The 26,089-nt window shown below is 48.8% G+C and overlaps 1 protein-coding gene across 1 annotated transcript in view; it reads right to left on the bottom strand.

Annotated features, from left to right (window-relative positions):
- Positions 1 to 26,089, bottom strand: part of LOC123661760 (dnaJ homolog subfamily C member 13) — a 38,489-nt gene that overhangs the window by 1,079 nt on the left and 11,321 nt on the right. The window contains exons 12-36 of the mRNA XM_045596701.1: positions 24,124 to 24,315; positions 23,085 to 23,293; positions 22,725 to 22,884; positions 22,546 to 22,646; positions 20,630 to 20,804; positions 20,189 to 20,391; positions 17,194 to 17,314; positions 16,953 to 17,117; positions 16,322 to 16,473; positions 15,966 to 16,167; positions 15,414 to 15,599; positions 14,989 to 15,124; positions 14,702 to 14,886; positions 14,286 to 14,474; positions 13,857 to 14,033; positions 12,600 to 12,761; positions 11,719 to 11,925; positions 11,158 to 11,290; positions 9,428 to 9,682; positions 8,940 to 9,052; positions 7,198 to 7,370; positions 5,379 to 5,598; positions 3,428 to 3,595; positions 1,933 to 2,079; positions 1,406 to 1,631 (exon numbers count right to left, since the gene is read on the bottom strand). Coding sequence (XP_045452657.1) covers positions 1,406 to 1,631; positions 1,933 to 2,079; positions 3,428 to 3,595; positions 5,379 to 5,598; positions 7,198 to 7,370; positions 8,940 to 9,052; positions 9,428 to 9,682; positions 11,158 to 11,290; positions 11,719 to 11,925; positions 12,600 to 12,761; positions 13,857 to 14,033; positions 14,286 to 14,474; positions 14,702 to 14,886; positions 14,989 to 15,124; positions 15,414 to 15,599; positions 15,966 to 16,167; positions 16,322 to 16,473; positions 16,953 to 17,117; positions 17,194 to 17,314; positions 20,189 to 20,391; positions 20,630 to 20,804; positions 22,546 to 22,646; positions 22,725 to 22,884; positions 23,085 to 23,293; positions 24,124 to 24,315 — 4,357 coding nt within the window. The remainder of the gene's footprint in view (positions 1 to 1,405; positions 1,632 to 1,932; positions 2,080 to 3,427; positions 3,596 to 5,378; positions 5,599 to 7,197; positions 7,371 to 8,939; positions 9,053 to 9,427; positions 9,683 to 11,157; positions 11,291 to 11,718; positions 11,926 to 12,599; positions 12,762 to 13,856; positions 14,034 to 14,285; positions 14,475 to 14,701; positions 14,887 to 14,988; positions 15,125 to 15,413; positions 15,600 to 15,965; positions 16,168 to 16,321; positions 16,474 to 16,952; positions 17,118 to 17,193; positions 17,315 to 20,188; positions 20,392 to 20,629; positions 20,805 to 22,545; positions 22,647 to 22,724; positions 22,885 to 23,084; positions 23,294 to 24,123; positions 24,316 to 26,089) is intronic.

Here is a 26,089-nt window from a genome sequence, read left to right as displayed (position 1 = left end):
GCGCCTAATCGAAATATTTGCAATTACATTTTTTATACGTGTTCTTTTAATTTTGATTTAAAAATATTCATGCTATCCGAATCTCGAAGATGATTTATTATATAGCTGCACTCCCTCAAACAATATTGTTTTCTTACCATACTTTGTACGTACACTAGTCAGCATTAATTTATCCTTGTTTCTTAAATTATGTTTAGTTATTTTTTTTATCAATTTTGAGGTTAGAGTGTATTGAATTGCTGATAATGTTCCTGATCAGTATGCAGGTGTAATAGGTGTATAACTGTGTTATATTTAACAATTTTGTTTCCGATGATACAATTTATTGGTTGATGTGAAATAGGGATAGCGAAATAGTACTTTGATAAATTTATTTTGAATTCTTTGTAACAGCATTAAATTTGTCCTAGCGGCACATCCCCACTTCTATTAAATATTCAATGTTAGATTTAACTGAGGTAATAAATTGTCATTTATACTTTATTTGGAATTCAGTTTGATACCTTTCTCAATGCACCCAGTATAGGTAGTAGTTTGATTCTAACATGTTCTATGTGTCCCTTCCAAGTTAACTTATCATCTATCCATGAACCCAGATATTTTTCTTTTGCTGAGTATTGTATGATCTTAGTGTTAATTTTAAGGGGTGTGAAATTAGGTATATGTTTATTTTTTGCACAAAGAATCATATAGGAAATTTTATTTATATTTATTGTAAGCAAATTGTACTGTAACGACTCACTCAGTCTGTCAAGATCATTTTGAGCTTTGCTTAGTTTAAGTCCTGAATAGAGCTGCCGTAATAAAAAAGACGGTCTCATACGCGTATAGAGTTAGTTTTCCAGTTAGATTAATATTAGTAATATTGTTAACCTAAATTAAAAACATTAAGGGACCAACTATGGAGCCTTGTGAAATTCCGAACGTAACACTTTTCATAGAACTGGTAAAGTTATCTATTTTTACAACTTGCGACCTGTTTTGTAAATATGATTCGAAGATTTTGAAAACCCTGCCCGTGATACCAATATTCTCTAATTTCAACCGTAGTTTACTGTGGCTTACCGTATCGAAAGCCTTCTTCAGGTCGATAAAGATCCCCAAAGCAATTTTTTTTTTTATCGATTTGTGACCTTATTTCTGTAACTAAGTCTATGGCGGCGGTAAGAGTTTGACGATGAAATAGACGTATAATTACAAAAATAATGGTACTTCACGTGATAACCCAATAATTATCTAGTAGCCATTGTGTGTGATTACACAGGGAATGCGTATTTATTTTCCGGTAAGGGGTATGTTTACATAATAAGACTTTTATTTTTGGATGGAGTTTACAGTTCTAACGCTGCGAGAAGTGACAGAGAGCGAGAGCGAGAGAGACAGAGATAGAGAGAGAGCGCCTCACCGGCGATGGTGTGGTGCGCGGGCGCGGAGATGAAGAGGTCGTGGCGCTGCGCCGCGTACTGGCCCCACACGGGCGAGCGCGCCAGCAGCGCGCGCACGCGCTCGGCGTGCGGGCCGGCGCGGCTCATGGCCTTGAGCGCGCCCACCACGCGCGCCGCCGCGCCGCCCTCCAGCGCGCGCGCCTCCAGCACCGCCAGCAGCTCGCCCGGCAGCTCGCACTCCAGCGCCTGCGCCGCCAGGACGGATATCTTACTTATATCGGCTCACTTATTGACTTTGGTTCACGTCACATATTTAAGCGTTATCTTATATATTATATTAACTTCAATTCGACGTTTTTTAGTTATAGATAGATATTATATTAAAATAAATAAATAAAAATATTTTCTTAACACGACGTCGTACGATCAACGTTGCCATAACGCCGGTTATTTTTAAACGTTTCACGTTAATGTAAAAAAGGACCTGTTAACTCTTCTTATAAAATCCATATTTCAAATTGTGCTCCCTTTTCACTACGATACATACCTGCAGCACAAGTTTATCAGTGTTTACAGTGCTATTAAAGATGGCGGCCAGCGCGTCGCAAGCGGTGCCGACTACTTCCTGACACGACTTCACGGCAGTCTTGAGCCCGACCATTACATCCGTTTGACTGAGCGCCGTCACACAAGCCTGTAAATAGTTATAGTCTTATGATTTACACTTTATGATTATACACAGTAACGCGACTGGGACTGTTGATGGAAATTTACTTGCTCACTAATGATTAGGATTATAAATTACAATAAAGACATTTGACGCTTGCACACTACTTCTACTATACTTACATTTATTTTTACATAATATAACTCAGAACAAAAAAAAAACATTTTTTTTTTTTAAATTAAACAAACACAATAAACAAAAAATAATTCACATCGATCATGGCATTTGTCACGCCAGCTGACGACGAATTTTATCGCCCTCGGGCGCTGCCGGTAGGTATCGATCTTCGGTAGACTCGTGTGGCGCACGATATTAGCTAATTGCTTCCTACTTTCTGTATAAACTAGCTTTTTCCATGCGCTAGGTGTTATTAACTCATCCCAGCGAGCTCGTCAAAGGAGCTCGCCCAGCTGCGCGACGTGTCACGTGTACAGTGCGAGTGGTCACCTGCGTGTGCGCGAGCGCCGCCAGCACGGGCACGGCGTGTCGCGGGCAGGCGGCCAGCAGGCGCGCCAGACGCGGCAGCTCGCCCAGCTGCGCGACGTGTCACGTGTACAGTGCGAGTGGTCACCTGCGTGTGCGCGAGCGCCGCCAGCACGGGCACGGCGTGTCGCGGGCAGGCGGCCAGCAGGCGCGCCAGACGCGGCAGCTCGCCCAGCTGCGCGACGTGTCACGTGTACAGTGCGAGTGGTCACCTGCGTGTGCGCGAGCGCCGCCAGCACGGGCACGGCGTGTCGCGGGCAGGCGGCCAGCAGGCGCGCCAGACGCGGCAGCTCGCCCAGCTGCGCGACGTGTCACGTGTACAGTGCGAGTGGTCACCTGCGTGTGCGCGAGCGCCGCCAGCACGGGCACGGCGTGTCGCGGGCAGGCGGCCAGCAGGCGCGCCAGACGCGGCAGCTCGCCCAGCTGCGCGACGTGTCACGTGTACAGTGCGAGTGGTCACCTGCGTGTGCGCGAGCGCCGCCAGCACGGGCACGGCGTGTCGCGGGCAGGCGGCCAGCAGGCGCGCCAGACGCGGCAGCTCGCCCAGCTGCGCGACGTGTCACGTGTACAGTGCGAGTGGTCACCTGCGTGTGCGCGAGCGCCGCCAGCACGGGCACGGCGTGTCGCGGGCAGGCGGCCAGCAGGCGCGCCAGACGCGGCAGCTCGCCCAGCTGCGCGACGTGTCACGTGTACAGTGCGAGTGGTCACCTGCGTGTGCGCGAGCGCCGCCAGCACGGGCACGGCGTGTCGCGGGCAGGCGGCCAGCAGGCGCGCCAGACGCGGCAGCTCGCCCAGCTGCGCGACGTGTCACGTGTACAGTGCGAGTGGTCACCTGCGTGTGCGCGAGCGCCGCCAGCACGGGCACGGCGTGTCGCGGGCAGGCGGCCAGCAGGCGCGCCAGACGCGGCAGCTCGCCCAGCTGCGCGCACGCCTCGCACAGCGCCGGCCGAGCGCGCAGTAACGCCGCCAGTGCGCGCGCGCACGTGTCGCCACGGCTGCCCTGAGGAGACACAATCATCGACTGTCAGCAACAGCACAATCGTTCCACTTATAAACAATGCCGTAGATGTCGAACGTTTGTATTTGTTATTTTATTTCATTTGGAACACCAACACACACAAGCCATTATATGAGTACAAATGAGACGAGATGAGACCATCAAACAATGAAAATAAATCTACAAAACAAAAAAACAAAAATCCCTAAAGATGAGGAATGTTTTAGTATTTAAGAATTTGTTGCACCCCCGAAGCAGGGACCAAGGAACTCCAAAGCAAACAATCTATTCACATTCTAAGGCTTAGTACGGATAAATTCTAAATAACCATTACTCATTGACAGTTTGTTAAAAAAGTCACTCGTTCGAATAATGAATGAATTGCTTTTTGTTATGCTTAAATGAAATTAAAGTCTACCACAAAAAGAGTAGAGAAGGAACCGGCCATTAAGTATAAAGTTCTGAAGCTCCGAAAATTTCTGCGAAAAAATATTTTCTTTCTTCTTTATTCTTTCTTTGAACACATTCGCAAAAATAATATTTTCACAAGTTTTTTCGAATGTTTTTTAAAACATTGATTCAAAACACATACATAATCGACATGTTCGCAAGCAAAACGTTCTTTAATCGTGATGAATGGAAATAACGACATCGCTTTATGTTTCAAATCTGCCAAAGTTTTATTATATGCAGACGACACTAAGATTTTTATGGCCACTAACAGTTCTGGTGACTGTGATCGCCTCCAGTCTGATCTTAACAATTTTGTGCAGTATTGTACTCAAAACAAGCTCGATTTGAATGTTTCCAAGTGTTTTGCTATGACTTTTTCTCGAAAATATAACACTATAAATTATCTGTATAAAATCAACAATAAGTCGCTTAACAAAGTTACATCTATGAAGGACTTGGGGCTCATTCAAGATTCTAAACTCTTATTTGATAGGCACATTGATTACACAGTAAAAAAGGCCTCCAAGGCTCTTGGTTTCATTATAAGGTCTACACATGAATTTAAATCTATTAAATCGATTAAAGTACTTTATTGTGAGTACGTGCGCAGTATCCTTGAGTATGCTTCTATGGTCTGGAGTCCACAATATAACGTGTATATTTCCCGTATTGAGCCGGTACAGAGGAGGTTCTTGAGGTATCTACAATACAAGTGCGAGCAATCGGATCGCGGTTATGAGGCGAGATGCAACAGATACCACTTCTTACCCTTGGAAAAGAGACGGCAACTTTTTGATATTACGTATCTCTTAAAAATTGTCAATGGCACCATTGATTGCCCTGCTTTGCTGGAAAAAGTTAGCATCTGGGTTCCTCGCAGATTACCAACTAGACGTACCCAACCGCTAGCAATTCCTAAAGTTAGTACTAATTACCGCCGCAATTTATTTATTATTCGAGCGAGTGAACTTTTTAACAAACTGTCAATGAATTGTGACGGATTAGAATTATTCTGTACTAAGCCTCAGAACGTGAGTACATTATTTGCTTTGGAGTTCTTTGGCCCCCGCGTCGAGGGTGCAACAAATTCTTAAATACATTCATTCCTCATCTTCAGGGATTTTTGTTTTGTTTTTGTTTTGTTTGTAGCTTTATTGTCATTGTTTCATGGTCTCATCATTTAAATAACCATATGCGAATACCTACCTGTAAATGGCTTAGTCGAAATGTACATTTTGTACTCATTTAATGTCTTATGTGCTGTTGGTGTTCCAAATAGAATAAAATAAAAAAATAAAATAAAATAAAAAAATAAAAATTTAAGTTATCTTACCTCCGACGAATCTTTATTAAGTGAAGACAACGTCTCGGAGACCAGCTCCTGTAGGAACCGCTTGGGGCTGCGCAGACTCCACGTAGGGTTCTGCAGAAATAGCTTGAGGTACACGCCGCCGACCACCACTTCGCCAGGCGGCGCCCACGCCTCCTCGCCCTGCTCCGACGAGTCATACTCGAACACCGTTGATGGGTCTCGTAATTGATTCGTGTAATGCCTAGAAATAATTAATCATTTATTCAAAAACATTTTTTTGGTAGCTTGGACACTCAAATAAAAGTTTTTAAAACAACTTTTTGAAATTATATACATGAACGTGCTCGTGACATATAGCGACCTCGCTCAACGGTCGCGCAGCTGCGCCAGGCGCTCGCGCACGCGGGCCCGCAGCTCGTCGCCCCACACCAGCTCGGGGTGCTCGTGACATATAGCGACCTCGCTCACCGGTCGCGCAGCTGCGCCAGGCGCTCGCGCACGCGGGCCCGCAGCTCGTCGCCCCACACCAGCTCGGGGTGCTCGTGACATATAGCGACCTCGCTCACCGGTCGCGCAGCTGCGCCAGGCGCTCGCGCACGCGGGCCCGCAGCTCGTCGCCCCACACCAGCTCGGGGTGCTCGTGACATATAGCGACCTCGCTCACCGGTCGCGCAGCTGCGCCAGGCGCTCGCGCACGCGGGCCCGCAGCTCGTCGCCCCACACCAGCTCGGGGTGCTCGTGACATATAGCGACCTCGCTCACCGGTCGCGCAGCTGCGCCAGGCGCTCGCGCACGCGGGCCCGCAGCTCGTCGCCCCACACCAGCTCGGGGTGCTCGTGACATATAGCGACCTCGCTCACCGGTCGCGCAGCTGCGCCAGGCGCTCGCGCACGCGGGCCCGCAGCTCGTCGCCCCACACCAGCTCGGGGTGCTCGTGACATATAGCGACCTCGCTCACCGGTCGCGCAGCTGCGCCAGGCGCTCGCGCACGCGGGCCCGCAGCTCGTCGCCCCACACCAGCTCGGGGTGCTCGTGACATATAGCGACCTCGCTCACCGGTCGCGCAGCTGCGCCAGGCGCTCGTGCACGCGGGCCCGCAGCTCGTCGCCCCACACCAGCTCGGGGTGCTCGTGACATATAGCGACCTCGCTCACCGGTCGCGCAGCTGCGCCAGGCGCTCGCGCACGCGGGCCCGCAGCTCGTCGCCCCACACCAGCTCGGGGTGCTCGTGACATATAGCGACCTCGCTCACCGGTCGCGCAGCTGCGCCAGGCGCTCGCGCACGCGGGCCCGCAGCTCGTCGCCCCACACCAGCTCGGGGTGCTCGTGACATATAGCGACCTCGCTCACCGGTCGCGCAGCTGCGCCAGGCGCTCGCGCACGCGGGCCCGCAGCTCGTCGCCCCACACCAGCTCGGGGTGCTCGTGACATATAGCGACCTCGCTCACCGGTCGCGCAGCTGCGCCAGGCGCTCGCGCACGCGGGCCCGCAGCTCGTCGCCCCACACCAGCTCGGGGTGCTCGTGACATATAGCGACCTCGCTCACCGGTCGCGCAGCTGCGCCAGGCGCTCGCGCACGCGGGCCCGCAGCTCGTCGCCCCACACCAGCTCGGGGTGCTCGTGACATATAGCGACCTCGCTCACCGGTCGCGCAGCTGCGCCAGGCGCTCGCGCACGCGGGCCCGCAGCTCGTCGCCCCACACCAGCTCGGGGTGCTCGTGACATATAGCGACCTCGCTCACCGGTCGCGCAGCTGCGCCAGGCGCTCGCGCACGCGGGCCCGCAGCTCGTCGCCCCACACCAGCTCGGGGTGCTCGTGACATATAGCGACCTCGCTCACCGGTCGCGCAGCTGCGCCAGGCGCTCGCGCACGCGGGCCCGCAGCTCGTCGCCCCACACCAGCTCGGGGTGCTCGTGGCTCGCGTCGAAGGCGTGCAGCGCACCCGCCGCGCCCGCCTCGCGCATGGCTTCCGCGAACACGCTCGGCACGTAGCGGCAAATCGTGAGCCGCACCTGCACAAGTAAACTCGTGACTAAAACCGCTCTATACAGTCAAAATGTCACAGGCCGTTTCTGCCTAAAAATATCTCCGATGAAGAACTCAGGCACAAATATTACCAAAGCTTGTCTTTTTTACAAGACCGAGACCGGACCAAATGTTTTTTGGACAATATTGAATAATTTAGTTACTTAAATAATAAATAAATAAATATCTACTCAATACACACACGGTCATCTCTTCCTAAACAGTGTTGCCGTTTTAGCCATTTTGTGGCTAGATTTAGCGGATTTTCAACGGTTTTAGCCAAAAAACAATCCATTTTAGCCACCCAAATAAATCTAGCCACTTCTGGCTGCTTTTTAGATTGTTACTACATACATATTTTTATTACTATTAAAAGTTTACCGACTAATACATACCACCATACGTTACCAATACTACCGAACTAAAATACATAGTTAATTTTAGGCAGCACCAATAATGTCCGCATTATGGCAGGGGGATTCCCGAATGAATGTTTATCTTTAACGTAATTTAGGTTCGATCGAATGAAAATGGACCGCGTTGCTATTGCTGTTGAGCCTAGTTTGTTTTGCATAACGTCAATACTACTCATGTCAAAATGTCAAACGGAGCGCAATGTTGTTATTGTTTACGCATACGCAATACGCATTTTTTTTAAATTAAATCGTCTGAAACCGCGGGGCACAGCTAATATATTACAGTTAGTAATTCAAAGTAGAGTAAAGTCGTCGTAGTTTTTTTAGGTGTATTTCAAAACGAATTCAAGTTCCAATTAAGCATCAGCACAATTTAGCATTGTGCTCTACTAAGTCACATTATGCTCTGTAATTGGAAAACGCACACTTTAGCCACTTCTAGCGGAATTTCGAAAGTGATTTATTTACAAAACTGGCAACTTTTTTCTTTGATGTAGCCACAAACTAAATTGTCCTAACGGCAACACTGTTCCTAAAGTAAGCAACCTAATGCTTGTGTTATAAGGTAACAGCCGACTGGTATATGGCTACATTTTTTTTTTTCGATAAACAAGCTTACATATATAGATATGTAAAGAAAACACAACACTCATTTTATATTTCGTCACTGTTTTTTTAGTTAGAACCTTTTTGTTTATTTTACTGTCAGGATAGAAAAATAAAACTTTGTTGTGATGACAGAAATATTTTTACATTAAGATTGTAAGAAAATTAGTTTAAATAAAGGCTTTAAATGTTTTTTTTTTTTTTTTTTTTTGTTTTAGGTAAGTGAATATTGTAATTATAATGTAGTTTAAATGCTAAAAGTTGTAAATATAGAAAATATGTAATAATAGAAATAAATTTCTTGTTTTAGAAAAACGCAAATATTGTCTTTATTTTGGGATTTCTACTAAAAGGAACAGAAAAAGTATAATTACTATTATAAATATATAAATAAATATTTCTATTACACCCAGACTCGTGGTGGGAATCGAATCCACAACTCTCAGAGCAGAAAGCAGGGTCACTACAAACTGCGCCAACGAGCTAGTCAAAACTTAATTACTAACTAATATTTTAGTTATAACGTCAACCCACCTTCGGACCGTGCAGCTTATCAGCCATCATACGAGCGAGCAGTTCGACGGCCGTCTCCCGTATTTCCGGTATATTACAGTTGCAGAATAAATCTAGTAGATATATTACAGCACCTACAATTAAAACAATTTGTTTTATTTGTTTCTCGACATACGAGGTAGGCGCAAAAATTTAATTGTTTTAAATAAAATCAACGCGGACAAGTGTGCACGAGCCATTATAGATGTTTAAATACGGCGACTTTTATGTTTTATCCAAACAATAAATAGACCTAAAAATTCCGAGACTAAATTTCAAGTAATCTTTATTGCATATCAATAAATCTTACAAGTACGTAAATGCAATACAAATACGTTCGTGCGCGCGTTCGTACTTATACAAAAACGTTCGTGCGCGCGTTCGTACTTGCCCCGTGAAGGTGGGCGTGTGAGTGTGTGAGCTGTCGAACAAGACTCGAGTACGACGGAAGGAAGGGCAGCTGACGGCACCTTTGGCGAGCGCCTCCCGCACGAGCGGCGTGGCGGGCAGCAGCGCGGCCAGCGCGCGCAGCGCGTCCGCGCGCGGCGGCGGCGCCAGCAGCGGCAGCAGCAGGCCCAGCAGCGCGCCCGCCGCCACGTCGTCCACGCACTCGCGGCAGCGCGCCGCCGCCGTGGCCACGCGCACGGCCGCCTGCGACGCGTCCTCGCGGCCCGCCATCAGACCGAACACGACTCCGAAGTGACCGATGCACTGGATCTCCACGCCTGAGAGTGATTATCCTTTGTTTTATTCGAAGATTATTGAAACGAGAACGAGAACGTTTCATAGTGAAGTAGTATTTATTAATAATGGTTATTTAATTTTGATACCGAAACAGAAAATATATAAAATTAGGTCAAAGAAAAAGTTCTCATTTATGTAGAAATACAAGGTAAGATTTTACAAAACGTATTTACTACTTTACTTCTAATATAATTGTATATATTTATTTATTTATTTAATTTTGAGATTTCTAAAGAGACCGAAACAAATGGAAATCTAAGGATATGTAGTGTCGTGATTAAAAACCACACCTTTAGTGTTGATCGATTTCGGCTGCTTATTCAATTTCTTGCTTAAATCTCATCGGCTATTGACAATAGAAACCCGAATCGATGGTTTAGCCAGACGATAAGAGCTCATAATAAATGATGCCCTTCCAATCGCACTATGCACTCGACATCACCTTATTGAGTGTCAACGCGGGTTTCGCGATAGTTTGTGCAACTTGACCGACCTTTCATTACGATCTCTTTCAGACATTCTTATCATAGGTAGTTCGATATAATTACGTCTTGAAAGAAAATCGCAAATAGGTACATGGTCCATTAAGGTTTCTTTCAATGAGTTCATGTGGCACCCATATATCGAACATTTTTGTATAGCCAGCATTATTTAAATGAATCATAACTTTTTTATGGATAAAACTCATATTTTCAGCTATATCGTAACTACTCAAATGTCGATCTAGCTACACTTTTAAAAAATATCGTCACCTTTATCCATAACTGGGCGACCAGAGCGAAATGCATCTTTGACATCATTTCGTTCAAAACGTTTAAACCAATTTTGTGCTACTCTTACTGATACTGCATAAGGTCCATAAACGTCACACTTTTTCGCGGCTTGAATCGCATTTTTCACTTTTTAAAGTAAAACTATTACCAGATTTCTTTGTTGGATTCACCCATTTAGGCAGAGAGAAAACAAAAGAAAAGTGGCGGGAAACTGTTTTTTACTTTTGAATTTTATTTTTAAAATGTCACCTTTTCATGGTATCAAAACCATCCAATAAAAACAATACAATCAAAAAGATTTTATTGCAACTTTTTACTACAAAATACGAAAAGACTTTTTCCCCGACCTATTTATTACACACTTTCGACTTAAAACTCATATAAAGTAAATGAATAAAAAATCTACCTCACATTAAAAATATACAGTGATAGATAATTGGTCCCTCATTTAAAACGATTAATTTGCTTAGAAGCTGTCTCATTTCAAAAATGGCATTTAGATTTAAACTCGAAAATGTAATACACACACACACACACATACGCATGTGTGTGTATATATGTGTATGTGTGTATAATATATTCATATTTTGCTTATAGAAAACAAAATATTAGAAAACGTAATTAAATTAACATGTTTGTAAATATCAAATTACATACATGAATTAATTTACCATAGATCTCACCTGGATTTTTTATTATACAATTGGCCAGAGCATTCAATGCTAATGTGATGTGGTCGGCTATCTCGTCCGTTATCTCTAATTGCGTCTGTTCTTGTATAAATTTCAGCAAGTCCAGGACGAACTGTTGAGGATTCTGTAAAAAATATCTTATTATGTTGCTTTAATTATTAAAACACTAATAAATGAAATTATATTCAACTCGAAAAGTGCAGTCTAGAGTGCCAGTGAGATAGTGACGATTGCGTTAGTTTATCTCTCTTGAATCATAGAATAAATCCAATTTAACCATGATATTAGGAATTGAAATATTATTTAACTATTTAGAATTGTTACAAAATTTGGATTTTATATATTTGATTTGAGTATTAATTTAACTGTGACCATGTTATATCAAAAGATTTGCGCATAATGACAATCACGGATAAAAAGAAATGTGTCTTCATAATCCAAGTTATATGGGTAGCCAGGAAAAACGGATATCAGACGACTATTCCAAACTTAGAAACGTTCCTATAAATCAGTCACCAAAGAGCTAGAGTCTATAAGAAACTAGGTACCTACCTCGATAGGGTAGTCCGGCATCTCATCATATATGGAGAGGTAGACGCCGCCGACGGCCAGCAGCTCCTCGTGCGCGGAGTACCGCAGGGGCGGCACCAGGGCATCGTCGGGCGGTCTCGCACGTAGGGCTTCCAGAAGCTCAGCACGGGTACTATTGTCCCATACAAGGTACGGCGTGCGCCAGTTAGATGTCAGCGTCTTCAGCAACTTGAAAAAACGTTAACTGGGTGAGTTTTCTTTGATATGACTGTGGTAGCAAACAAGAGAATTTTGCATGATCGTATGCGGATACTGGATGCGGACTCCTGCAACACCAGAAGCGTCTCTAGCGCGTTGCCGACCCTACCCCTGACCCTCACCAGAAGCTCACTTATAACAGGAACACAACACTACTAAGAGCAGTATTATTAGACCGTGATCTTCTGGTTGGCTTAATCCACCACGCGGCGCCGGCCACTGCGGGTTGGGAGATATATTTCTTAATATGTAGTGGGAATCGCTAACAGATATCGATGATAACAACCCGGACCGACAGCTTAACATGTTCTTGAAGCACGATGGGGACTCACAAGAACTAACATACCGCAACAAAATATTTATAACGAAATATTAACAGACTACAAAGAAATATTTGAGCAAATTTTTGATTTTGTGAATCATGTAAGTTTAAATCTTTTTTTTTTTGAAAATATTTACCGACTCTGTGGTCTTTATATAATCTGGCAAGTTATTGAATAGCTGTGCTCCTTCGAATGTTTTAGCTATTTTCTCATAATTAGTTCAAGTTTTAGGTGTGACTAGCTTATTGTGTTGTTTGAGTGAGTGCCTTTATAACGAAATTTAACATGATATTTTTTAAACTACATTTTCTAAGAGCCTACCTCATGAGTGTCTTCGCCAGCCAACTTCTCACAGAGATAAGGCGTGAGCAGCGCATGCAGCGCTTCACGCATTCGTTCATCATCCTCCGTGCTGTCCTCATGCGGCCCGTACAGCGCCGCCAGCGCGGCGACGCATTGTTTCGCTAACCGATTGGCGACCTCCTGCAAGCAATTTTCAAATTTGAATTGTATCATGTTCGTTTTTCTAGAAGAAATATGTACAGAGAAGTATATAGTTTATGTATGTTAGTAACAAATTTCTTATCTTTTTTTGATTTCTATCTTTTTTAGAATCTTATGTACTGAGTACAATATATGATATTGGCAATCGTTTAACTAATTCATTCAGCATTATCTGTAAAATTATTTCTCTTCCACCGTACTGCGTCACCAATGCTGTACTGTTCCGCAGTGTACCTCTCCCACGAGCGTCCTGTGCGTGACCGTACCTGCTTGTTATCGCCGTCGCTGGGCACGCCGGACTCCTGCAGCGTGTAGTCGTAGCGCAGCGCGGCGGGCAGCAGCGCGTGCAGCGCGTGTGTGGCCGTACCTGCTTGTTGTCGCCGTCGCTGGGCACGCCGGACTCCTGCAGCGTGTAGTCGTAGCGCAGCGCGGCGGGCAGCAGCGCGTGCAGCGCGTGTGTGGCCGTACCTGCTTGTTATCGCCGTCGCTGGGCACGCCGGACTCCTGCAGCGTGTAGTCGTAGCGCAGCGCGGCGGGCAGCAGCGCGTGCAGCGCGTGTGTGGCCGTACCTGCTTGTTGTCGCCGTCGCTGGGCACGCCGGACTCCTGCAGCGTGTAGTCGTAGCGCAGCGCGGCGGGCAGCAGCGCGTGCAGCGCGTGTGTGGCCGTACCTGCTTGTTGTCGCCGTCGCTGGGCACGCCGGACTCCTGCAGCGTGTAGTCGTAGCGCAGCGCGGCGGGCAGCAGCGCGTGCAGCGCGTGTGTGGCCGTACCTGCTTGTTGTCGCCGTCGCTGGGCACGCCGGACTCCTGCAGCGTGTAGTCGTAGCGCAGCGCGGCGGGCAGCAGCGCGTGCAGCGCGTGTGTGGCCGTACCTGCTTGTTGTCGCCGTCGCTGGGCACGCCGGACTCCTGCAGCGTGTAGTCGTAGCGCAGCGCGGCGGGCAGCAGCGCGTGCAGCGCGTGTGTGGCCGTACCTGCTTGTTGTCGCCGTCGCTGGGCACGCCGGACTCCTGCAGCGTGTAGTCGTAGCGCAGCGCGGCGGGCAGCAGCGCGTGCAGCGCGTGTGTGGCCGTACCTGCTTGTTGTCGCCGTCGCTGGGCACGCCGGACTCCTGCAGCGTGTAGTCGTAGCGCAGCGCGGCGGGCAGCAGCGCGTGCAGCACGTGCGCGGCCGCCAGACGCGCGCGACACTCGCGGTCCGCCGCCAGCGCCGCCGCCGCCTCCGCGCCCGCGCACGCCGTCTCGCCTAGCTCCTGAGTACGCGATTATAATAGGCTCATGTTACTTCAAAAGTAAGCTAAATAAACAGTTATTAAATCGTTACAAAATAATATGTTATACAAAATATTATTCTATCCCATAGTTCCTATGGGATAGAATAAAAATTCACTCTGATGAATGGGAAGTCAACAAAAACAGCGACTTCAACTAAGATTAAAGAAAGAATCAAGAACATAATTATAGATAGATAATAATTGTAAATTCGTAAGTATCACATCGCTAACCGGTCGCCTCAGCAGCGGCACGATATCCGCGCAGAGCTGCGGCAGCTGCGCGGCGGCGGCGCGGCAGGCGGGGAAGCGCGCGGCCACCGCGAAGCAGCGCGCGCAGTGCGTGCACACCGCCGCCGCCGTGCTGTCCGCCGCGCTGCCGCCCAGCACCGCCGCGCAGCGGGACAGCGCCTCCTGCAGCACCTGCGCACGCCACACGGGCGGACTGAGGCTGGTCACGTTATCGCACGCACGGCTACTGTTTATAATACTAGATATTCGATGACATGTTTCATGTTTTAACATTAGCGTATTGAGCCGTTTAATATAAAGACCGGTTCCTCATTCTAATAAGACACAGAGGCCGAACCGAAACCGTCGTAACATATAGGAATCCAACGTGCTACGCAGTACGCGCACACGGCGCCCACCTCGAGGCCGCGCTCGCGGCACAGCTCCTCGGCGTTGAGCGCGGAGCAGGCGAGCGTGGCGTGCGCCAGCTCGCAGGCGGCGGGCAGCAGCGCCGCGTCGCGCGCGAACAGCGCCTCCGCCTCCGCCTCCAGCCGCGCCGTGCGCAGCAGCGCGCCGTAGCCCGCGTACTTGTACGGCGCCAGCACTGCGCACACGCACACGCACGCCGTTAGCCGGACTGCTCCGTATCGTAGCGTGGAGCCATAGCGCTTTAAGGTAGGCCAGGAGTTGCTCTACGACTGCTTACCTTCGGAATATCTCTGGAATAATATTGTCTGAGTACGAAGTATGAGCAAAATATTATTAGTATTAGGCCCATCGCCACTCCAGACGTTTCGACTACAGAGGAACTCGTACGCTTGATTCACAGCCTCGAAACGATCCTAAAAACAGATAATAATAACGATAATAAATTATGCAAGCAATAAATTTGGTAATTATGTACAACTATTACAGCCAAAAAAGTAATCATGTTATATAGTGGTGATCGTCGAAAGCTGGTAGGAGATTAGTATCTAATCTGAATTCATGAACAAAAAAATATGCAAAGACCCAATCCAATGAATATTCAGTTTTAACAACCACGAAATGTTCATAAATTCCCACGTGCAGGTTACAAAGTCGACACCTATAGTTGTGGTTCACAGCACAGTAACAGCGAGTAACGCTCACCCTGCCGTCGGGGTTCTTGTCGGGGTGGTACTGCTGCGCGAGGCGGTAGTAGGCCTTGCGCACGGCCGCCTCGTCCTGGCCGGGCTCCAGGCCGAGCGCCGCGAACGCCTGCTCCGCCGTCATGGACGCCGGCTTCTTGTCCACCTCGCGCCGCCACGCCTCCAGCACGTCCTTCAGCAGACCTACCTGCACGCACACGTACACTAACGGATTAATACAAACGAATACGCCTATTGTTAGATAAAGACACATTGGTAGATATATATTTAATAACATTGCATAACGCATATTTCTTATCAAATATGAAATTTCAATCAAATTAAAAATTATAATTTAATTAATATTAAATTTTGTTGACAGTGTTTTCACTTTCACACACACGCGTTTCTTGTAGAGATACCTGTTATAATAATTTTTTCAGATTCACTTTTTTAACTGGACACTGTTACTTGAAAAAAAATTCAAATAAAAATTATAAAATAACTTTTCAAATATCAAACTGAGTAAGTACAAAGTTTAGGTGCCAGAAGAAGAACAGTAGAGTGAACTGACCGGGTCGGGTATGGGCCAGTCGGGGAAGCGCTGCGTGTCGCACAGGTGGCGCAGGTAGAACATGTTGCAGAACAGCTCGTGCGCCAGCTGCGGGTAGCACACAGCGGGGATGGCGAGGTAGGGGTAGCGCGCCGCGATGTGCGCGCGCAGGCGCGGCGTGAACTCGCCGATGTGCGCCGACACCTTCATTATCAGCATGCGTCTGGAGGCAGAAATCGGGCTTAGATCGTTAAGACTTAGGCAAAATATTAAATGCACAAATTAAAGCAAACCAAACATAGTCGTGTAAGGAACCAAGCATGCTCTTCATCTCGAACTGTTAGACTAAAAATAAAAATTGAAATACTGTTTCGAACCTCATTTCAGAATTCCATATGGCCTCTGGTGTGTCCCATTCACCAAGGAAGATTTGCGCAAATTTTTCCGCGCCGTGATTCTCCAAATAGCATACCATAGCCTCTGGGAGTAATTGGCCTAAGATAGATTGCTGCATGATATCGGAACTGCTCTGAAATAATAATAATATTTTCATTATTGTACACCATTAAAAGATACAAAAAAATAATAACAAACAAAGTAGTACAATTAGAGTAAAATCTAGAAAGGCGATCTTATCGCTAAAAGAGCGATTTCTTCCAGAGAACTTTGGATATAGGTCAAGGCATAGAAAAGCGGTTAGGAAGTGAAACAATTAAACAATGACTACACATTATGCTGCTAAACCGTAATAAATAGGAAAGAAAATAGTAGTGAAATATTAGTCAAGATTCTGCACATATTAAAATGCATGACTGTGTGGAGTGACAAGAATGGATAAAATTTGAAACTAAAATGTAGGAGGGCAGGCGGATAGTGTTAGGAACATTTTATGACAGTAAAAATATAAAATTGGTTGAGTATGTGAGAAAAGAAAAACCAAACAAAATATACATTTCCGTTGGCATCATGTAAATGTTATTAGTCATAACAAATTAATGATACACTTACCTGATCAGCTCGAAATGCTTGTTTCATGTGTGTAAGTCGCAAGAACCTCGCGATCGGTAATAAATTAGAACCAGTATACAGGAGCATAAAGTAAAAGACACCGGTCAAGTACAATTTAGATATTTCTGGATTATCTTGCATTATTTCATAAAGTAATGTTGCTACCTAAAACATGAAGACAACAAAAATATTTAATATTTAATTTAAATAAAGCCAATGTATTTTTACATGTGATACAAACCTTTTCAACAAGTATGGGGTCAAAAGTCAACAGTAGTTGAACTACATGCGCTAGACAAGCAGGCTCAGACAAAAATCTCTTTACTCGAGGAAGCGGTCTTATTACTGCATCTTCTTCATCTCTGTAACAAAAAAACACCTACAAATACTTGTTCTAGTCAAAGATTTTTGTTTTACAAGAAACCAACAAATGTGAGTTTCATTCTTTTCTCCTATTAAAATAATAAAAGTATAGTTGCAAGACTGTCTAAATGTCAAACTGTCAAATAACAGACCTGCTAAGGGTAGTGGCGCGCAGGCAGGTCCAGCAAGGTGGCGGAGAGCTGAGCCCGGCGAGCGCTGGCTCCGGCCCTAGCGAGAGAGCAGTGCGCCAGTGTGCGCGTGTGGGGGACGCACCTGCTGGGGTAGTAGCGCGCGCAGGCGATGAGCAAGTCCAGCACGGTGGCAGCCAGCTCGGTCTCGGTGAGCGCGGGCTCCGGCCCTAGCGAGAGAGCAGTGCGCCAGTGTGCGCGTGTGGGGGACGCACCTGCTGGGGTAGTAGCGCGCGCAGGCGATGAGCAAGTCCAGCACGGTGGCAGCCAGCTCGGTCTCGGTGAGCGCGGGCTCCGGCCCTAGCGAGAGAGCAGTGCGCCAGTGTGCGCGTGTGGGGGACGCACCTGCTGGGGTAGTAGCGCGCGCAGGCGATGAGCAAGTCCAGCACGGTGGCAGCCAGCTCGGTCTCGGTGAGCGCGGGCTCCGGCCCTAGCGAGAGAGCAGTGCGCCAGTGTGCGCGTGTGGGGGACGCACCTGCTGGGGTAGTAGCGCGCGCAGGCGATGAGCAAGTCCAGCACGGTGGCAGCCAGCTCGGTCTCGGTGAGCGCGGGCTCCGGCCCTAGCGAGAGAGCAGTGCGCCAGTGTGCGCGTGTGGGGGACGCACCTGCTGGGGTAGTAGCGCGCGCAGGCGATGAGCAAGTCCAGCACGGTGGCAGCCAGCTCGGTCTCGGTGAGCGCGGGCTCCGGCCCTAGCGAGAGAGCAGTGCGCCAGTGTGCGCGTGTGGGGGACGCACCTGCTGGGGTAGTAGCGCGCGCAGGCGATGAGCAAGTCCAGCACGGTGGCAGCCAGCTCGGTCTCGGTGAGCGCGGGCTCCGGCCCTAGCGAGAGAGCAGTGCGCCAGTGTGCGCGTGTGGGGGACGCACCTGCTGGGGTAGTAGCGCGCGCAGGCGATGAGCAAGTCCAGCACGGTGGCAGCCAGCTCGGTCTCGGTGAGCGCGGGCTCCGGCCCTAGCGAGAGAGCAGTGCGCCAGTGAGCGCGTGTGGGGGACGCACCTGCTGGGGTAGTAGCGCGCGCAGGCGATGAGCAAGTCCAGCACGGTGGCAGCCAGCTCGGTCTCGGTGAGCGCGGGCTCCGGCCCTAGCGAGAGAGCAGTGCGCCAGTGTGCGCGTGTGGGGGACGCACCTGCTGGGGTAGTAGCGCGCGCAGGCGATGAGCAAGTCCAGCACGGTGGCAGCCAGCTCGGTCTCGGTGAGCGCGGGCTCCGGCCCTAGCGAGAGAGCAGTGCGCCAGTGTGCGCGTGTGGGGGACGCACCTGCTGGGGTAGTAGCGCGCGCAGGCGATGAGCAAGTCCAGCACGGTGGCAGCCAGCTCGGTCTCGGTGAGCGCGGGCTCCGGCCCTAGCGAGAGAGCAGTGCGCCAGTGTGCGCGTGTGGGGGACGCACCTGCTGGGGTAGTAGCGCGCGCAGGCGATGAGCAAGTCCAGCACGGTGGCAGCCAGCTCGGTCTCGGTGAGCGCGGGCTCCGGCCCTAGCGAGAGAGCAGTGCGCCAGTGTGCGCGTGTGGGGGACGCACCTGCTGGGGTAGTAGCGCGCGCAGGCGATGAGCAAGTCCAGCACGGTGGCAGCCAGCTCGGTCTCGGTGAGCGCGGGCTCCGGCCCTAGCGAGAGAGCAGTGCGCCAGTGTGCGCGTGTGGGGGACGCACCTGCTGGGGTAGTAGCGCGCGCAGGCGATGAGCAAGTCCAGCACGGTGGCAGCCAGCTCGGTCTCGGTGAGCGCGGGCTCCGGCCCTAGCGAGAGAGCAGTGCGCCAGTGTGCGCGTGTGGGGGACGCACCTGCTGGGGTAGTAGCGCGCGCAGGCGATGAGCAAGTCCAGCACGGTGGCAGCCAGCTCGGTCTCGGTGAGCGCGGGCTCCGGCCCTAGCGAGAGAGCAGTGCGCCAGTGTGCGCGTGTGGGGGACGCACCTGCTGGGGTAGTAGCGCGCGCAGGCGATGAGCAAGTCCAGCACGGTGGCAGCCAGCTCGGTCTCGGTGAGCGCGGGCTCCGGCCCTAGCGAGAGAGCAGTGCGCCAGTGTGCGCGTGTGGGGGACGCACCTGCTGGGGTAGTAGCGCGCGCAGGCGATGAGCAAGTCCAGCACGGTGGCAGCCAGCTCGGTCTCGGTGAGCGCGGGCTCCGGCCCTAGCGAGAGAGCAGTGCGCCAGTGTGCGCGTGTGGGGGACGCACCTGCTGGGGTAGTAGCGCGCGCAGGCGATGAGCAAGTCCAGCACGGTGGCAGCCAGCTCGGTCTCGGTGAGCGCGGGCTCCGGCCCTAGCGAGAGAGCAGTGCGCCAGTGTGCGCGTGTGGGGGACGCACCTGCTGGGGTAGTAGCGCGCGCAGGCGATGAGCAAGTCCAGCACGGTGGCAGCCAGCTCGGTCTCGGTGAGCGCGGGCTCCGGCCCTAGCGAGAGAGCAGTGCGCCAGTGTGCGCGTGTGGGGGACGCACCTGCTGGGGTAGTAGCGCGCGCAGGCGATGAGCAAGTCCAGCACGGTGGCAGCCAGCTCGGTCTCGGTGAGCGCGGGCTCCGGCCCTAGCGAGAGAGCAGTGCGCCAGTGTGCGCGTGTGGGGGACGCACCTGCTGGGGTAGTAGCGCGCGCAGGCGATGAGCAAGTCCAGCACGGTGGCAGCCAGCTCGGTCTCGGTGAGCGCGGGCTCCGGCCCTAGCGAGAGAGCAGTGCGCCAGTGTGCGCGTGTGGGGGACGCACCTGCTGGGGTAGTAGCGCGCGCAGGCGATGAGCAAGTCCAGCACGGTGGCAGCCAGCTCGGTCTCGGTGAGCGCGGGCGAGCCGCGCGCCGCCAGGCTCCAGCGCAGCTGCGGCACGCTGCCCAGGGCGCGCCAGCCCTCCATGCTATTGGCCCAGCACTTCGTCTTGTTGTTGATCTCGCCGCTCTTGTAGCACTCCTTCAACTGCGGTAAGAGCGCCCATTAGCTCATTCGAATCACGTCTAGCATGAGAGCATGGTTCTAGCTGACATTTTCGTGGCACATATTTTACAATAATATATAGTCGTGTGTCGCCCGCCTTTCAGCATGGCGACTATGGGTAAAACACACATGAGTTAACGCCATTTCGGTTGCGAACTTGTGGAGGCCTATGTCCAGTAGTGGATTGCGATAGACTGAAGTAATGACAGTCGTGTGTCACCTGCTGGAAGCTGACGGGGCCCTTCCTCTGCACCTTGTCGCCCTGCTCCACGTTGTAGTACCACTCGCGGTCGCCTTCGCTGCTCTGCGCGGGGCCCTCGATCACGTTGCTCTGCGCCGGCACCATCGCTCGCGACGTGTGCAAGTGCGCCAGCGTCATGAGGTCCACGAGTATCCTGAATATAATCTGTCTCTGTTCAAGTTCAAATATACTTGATGGATTTTTCAAATCGACAAAGACAAAACAAAGTTGTAGAAAATATGAAATTCTATATAGATCGATAAATAGGCAAAATATTAGAATGTATTCTCGAGATTTTGATAAAAATTTAAATTTAAATTTTTTATCAAAATCTCGAGAATATACATTCTACTATTTTGCCTATAGTTTTAGATTTGACCATCCAAGTCTACTTTTCAATGTATGTACCTGTATAAACATCAAACTGCTTTAAAATTTTAATCGACTCGGGGGAGCAAAAAAGATGTTAGTAAATTTGGTCGCATCGCTCGAGTCTTACGAGCTGCGCAATCTTTGTGCTACTTGGTATAGTGTGACAACCAAAAAAACATCTTGATCTTTTTCTAATGTATAATAAAAATTAATAACTATGTTATAAAATGTTGTTGCATAATTAATTTGTTAAAAATTTCAAGTATAACAGCAGTCAATAAATTTAAAATAAAAATAAAAAATCAAATTTATGAAACAATTTTTTTTTCCTTAAATTGCTTCATTAAATTGATTTTTTATTGTTATAATGAATCGAATATTTACGATATAAATAAAATAGCATTATATTAAACTCCAGAAATCGGACTGTGAAAGTGAGTTGCATATTTTTGGATGCAAGTAGACCATCAAATTTTTCCGGCTTTAATTTTTGTATAAACTCAATAACAGCGCCAAACATATTTATCAACAAATAACAAGACAAACAGATTGAAATGCCTATTTGTATTGATAATGTGAAAAAAAAAAATTAATTTATACATTTGTTTACAGAAATTATCATTATATTATTTTACAGTAATTTTCGCATATATTTTTTTTTATTTTTATGAAAGTACCTATCAAATGCGGTTTATCACACTATAACAACAGTCGCTTGACGCGTGTGAGCGAAAGAGACGGCGGCGCAGAATTTGATGTGGATCTTACCTCTAAGAGCGCTGGCGTTCGACTGATCTACTCGTATACCACGCATCAAAATGCGTGGTATACGAGTACTATCTTTTTAATATTTTTTATGTTCCGAAATGATGTAAGTTTAGTTTGGTATAGATAGTTTTTTAAAATTTCTTTGTTTCCTAAGAAAAATATCGCTTTTAAAATTGTACTTATTAGGAAAATATTTGTAGCTTTGAAATTTTATTTCCGATTAACGGAGATACAAATGGGAAAAAAATCTCCATTATTTATCAATAAAAACATATTCCACATATTACCATATTTTTTTTACAGTTTTAAGGTAGACGTTATTGAAAAATAGAACTTCAAAGTATAAATTTCGATCGTTTACCCAGGGAGGCGGCTCATGAAAAGGTTAATAATTTTGTACACACAATACAAATCAAAATTCTGATTCATTATGTTACTACAACAGAGGTGGCTCTATTATATTTCAAAATATAAATTACATTATTGCATCCAATACTGAGATTAACGTCGTCAAAATATTATAATTTCGCGGATTGTTACCGATTTTTGTGAAATGGTTCTTAAGCATTGTTTGTTAGACAAAATATTTATTAAATGTTTTGAATATGCGAAATAAAAGCTTAAGTAATAAAATGTACCGACACTTGTATGCGTCGACACATTAAGATATTTAGTGCGAACTGAACATATATATTAACTTAAGTGTATATAAAGTCCAAATTGATAATATTTTTATTCAAATAAACATCTCTAACCTTATACCATTCCATTCCAATATTTCACTGACATTCTTCCGATGTAGAATAAGTTTTGATAAAAACTGTACAAGTCTGTCTCTCTCCATTCTGTCACATGTCTGAAAAACAATTATATTTAGAAAAACGTAATAATTAAGACCATCAAATTTTATTTATAATATAATAAATATTCATACCCTGTCCAACATTTGGACGATATATTTGGTGTCGGCAAAGGGGCCGATGTCTTCATAGTAGCGCCCGTAGACGATAGACATAGCTTGCAAACACATGCATTTCATTTCCACTTTAGGTGTTGACAAAAATCGATGATACAGATCGTTGAAAAATTCGTACCTGAAAGATGCCATTTGATAGCTTAAAAATGTTGATCTAACTCTAAAAAAAAGGAGTAATAAATTATTATTATTGCTTTGATAGCAATATTTCGATTTTACTAATTGACATAATTACCTCAATAAGGACCTCATGTTACATTCGTCGCTATGTCAGAAACAGACAGATACGGCAAAATGCGAACGGATAGTGATACTCACGATTTGCGGATAGGACTGTCGTCATTGTCACGCTGCTCCAGCAGGATGCGCAGATAGTAGTCGCCGATCTTGACCTCGTTCTGCAGGCACTGGTAGTGCACCTCCAGCTCGGCGTGGTTCCAGGAAGTGAGGGCTCCGCCCGCCACTTCGCGGTCCGACGCGAACGCGCGCAATTCGTTTTCCAGCGCCGCGCGAAGCTCCTCACGCGTCTGCGCACACACACACACAGACATCAGAGACATTATCTGACTGCAGTATGGCACAGCAGGAAATATCCTGGACAAAATCTGGAGCAACCCGACTGAGGAAGTTCCTAGACCTTACAGAAGATCACCGCTAAATAATACTGCTATCAAGCAGTGTTGTGATCCTGTGGTGAGTAAGAGTGGTGAGTAAGAGTATCAGAGCTTGGGAGGCAAACCCCAAGAAGGTTAGGGTCAGCAACACTACGTCTACGTCTATAATCTACGGTAATCGCTTACCATCAGGTGAGCCGTACCCTTGTCTACCAACCTAGTTTTAAAATTGTATCACATATAAATTCTGTTATATCCCCCACTTTATTACTGTCCACACACACGCACACGTTACGTTCTGTTATCTCCTCTCCTTCTGTTACTCAATGCTTTATAACTATTACCATCTTGTTTGTTAAACTATCTGACTTCATTTGCTATTTTATTAGTTGAGTTCTGGGATCGTCATTTTCGTATATGTACGTGTTATGGATCAAATATATTTGTTATGGATAAATTCAAGCATTCTTCACTAAGCCCACGCATTAGGTCCATTATGACTTATACCAGGTCGAGTATATTGGGCATTTTCAAACTACGCAGGCATTTTTATAACGCCATTTTAATAACTTCGACCATAACAAGTAATAAGTTAGGGTTATGTATGTTTTCGCAAGGCAATTCAGTGAAAATTAAATGAAAAATTAAAAATATTGATACAATATAATCATATTGTGTCACTAGACAGAGTAGTCATTTGTCGTCGAGTACAGTAGAAGAGATACAATGTGAACGCGACATACAGTGTGGTTCCATATGAGATTGGGCAGCGCGTGGTCACGATGGAACTGGTAGTAGAACATGGGCCAGTTGGCGGTGGACTTGACTCGCTCTCGACGTCGCCGCAGCACCACGGGCCGGTCGCGGAGCTCCTTGCGCGGCTCCGCGCCGCGCGTGCGCTGTGCCCAGTGCTGCATGGCCAGCGAGGCGTAGTGCTGGAACGTACCCACGCGTTACATCACTCATACTATGCTCTACTTTATAAATATGTTCGAAATTTAAAATTTCTTGACGAAGCTGTCAAACAATACTTTTGTATTTCATATACCATTAGTATCGCAAGTATTAACAAGTCAAGAAATGTTTTATAATAAGCCGTTCATATATTGTAAAAAATCTGTATACATAGACGAATTATTATTGTGTGACTTATCGCTTTCACTCAGCTTACCTACAAATTGATTGAAAACGATGAATAAATTTTTCTTTAATCCATAATAGACTATAATATAGAAGTATATGAAGGTAAAAAAATCGGTCGTAATTACTGAGAAATAAACAAAACGATAGATTGGCTTTAACTATTTGCTCGCGCGCTCCTGCTGCACCATTACACCAGAGCGGTCGTAGCTAGAGTACACGGACCAGAGAGGCGTCCCGCGGCTCACCTCGAGGTGCTTCTCGACGTACTTGACCTGCCGCTCGAGCGCCTCCCAGTGCGGCGCGCGCGCGCGGGCGGCCGCCTGCGCCAGCTGCAGGTTGTCGCGCTCGGGCGCGCGCTCCTGCTGCACCACTACACCAGAGCGGTCGGAGCTAGAGTACACGGACTAGAGGCGTCCCGCGGCTCACCTCGAGGTGCTTCTCGACGTACTTGACCTGCCGCTCGAGCGCCTCCCAGTGCGGCGCGCGCGCGCGGGCGGCCGCCTGCGCCAGCTGCAGGTTGTCGCGCTCGGGCGCGCGCTCCTGCTGCACCACTACACCAGAGCGGTCGGAGCTAGAGTACACGGACTAGAGGCGTCCCGCGGCTCACCTCGAGGTGCTTCTCGACGTACTTGACCTGCCGCTCGAGCGCCTCCCAGTGCGGCGCGCGCGCGCGGGCGGCCGCCTGCGCCAGCTGCAGGTTGTCGCGCTCGGGCGCGCGCTCCTGCTGCACCACTACACCAGAGCGGTCGGAGCTAGAGTACACGGACTAGAGGCGTCCCGCGGCTCACCTCGAGGTGCTTCTCGACGTACTTGACCTGCCGCTCGAGCGCCTCCCAGTGCGGCGCGCGCGCGCGGGCGGCCGCCTGCGCCAGCTGCAGGTTGTCGCGCTCGGGCGCGCGCTCCTGCTGCACCACTACACCAGAGCGGTCGGAGCTAGAGTACACGGACTAGAGGCGTCCCGCGGCTCACCTCGAGGTGCTTCTCGACGTACTTGACCTGCCGCTCGAGCGCCTCCCAGTGCGGCGCGCGCGCGCGGGCGGCCGCCTGCGCCAGCTGCAGGTTGTCGCGCTCGGGCGCGCGCTCCTGCTGCACCACTACACCAGAGCGGTCGGAGCTAGAGTACACGGACTAGAGGCGTCCCGCGGCTCACCTCGAGGTGCTTCTCGACGTACTTGACCTGCCGCTCGAGCGCCTCCCAGTGGGGCGCGCGCGCGGGCGGCCGCCTGCGCCAGCTGCAGGTTGTCGCGCTCGGGCGCGCGCTCCTGCTGCACCACTACACCAGAGCGGTCGGAGCTAGAGTACACGGACTAGAGGCGTCCCGCGGCTCACCTCGAGGTGCTTCTCGACGTACTTGACCTGCCGCTCGAGCGCCTCCCAGTGCGGCGCGCGCGCGCGGGCGGCCGCCTGCGCCAGCTGCAGGTTGTCGCGCTCGGGCGCGCGCTCCTGCTGCACCACTACACCAGAGCGGTCGGAGCTAGAGTACACGGACTAGAGGCGTCCCGCGGCTCACCTCGAGGTGCTTCTCGACGTACTTGACCTGCCGCTCGAGCGCCTCCCAGTGCGGCG

The sequence above is a fragment of the Melitaea cinxia genome, chromosome 17, assembly GCF_905220565.1.
Source record: "Melitaea cinxia chromosome 17, ilMelCinx1.1, whole genome shotgun sequence".
In the NCBI taxonomy this organism is placed as follows: domain Eukaryota; kingdom Metazoa; phylum Arthropoda; class Insecta; order Lepidoptera; family Nymphalidae; genus Melitaea; species Melitaea cinxia.
The sequence above is the reverse complement of the archived record's forward strand: the minus strand, read 5'-3'. Positions and strand labels throughout refer to the sequence as shown.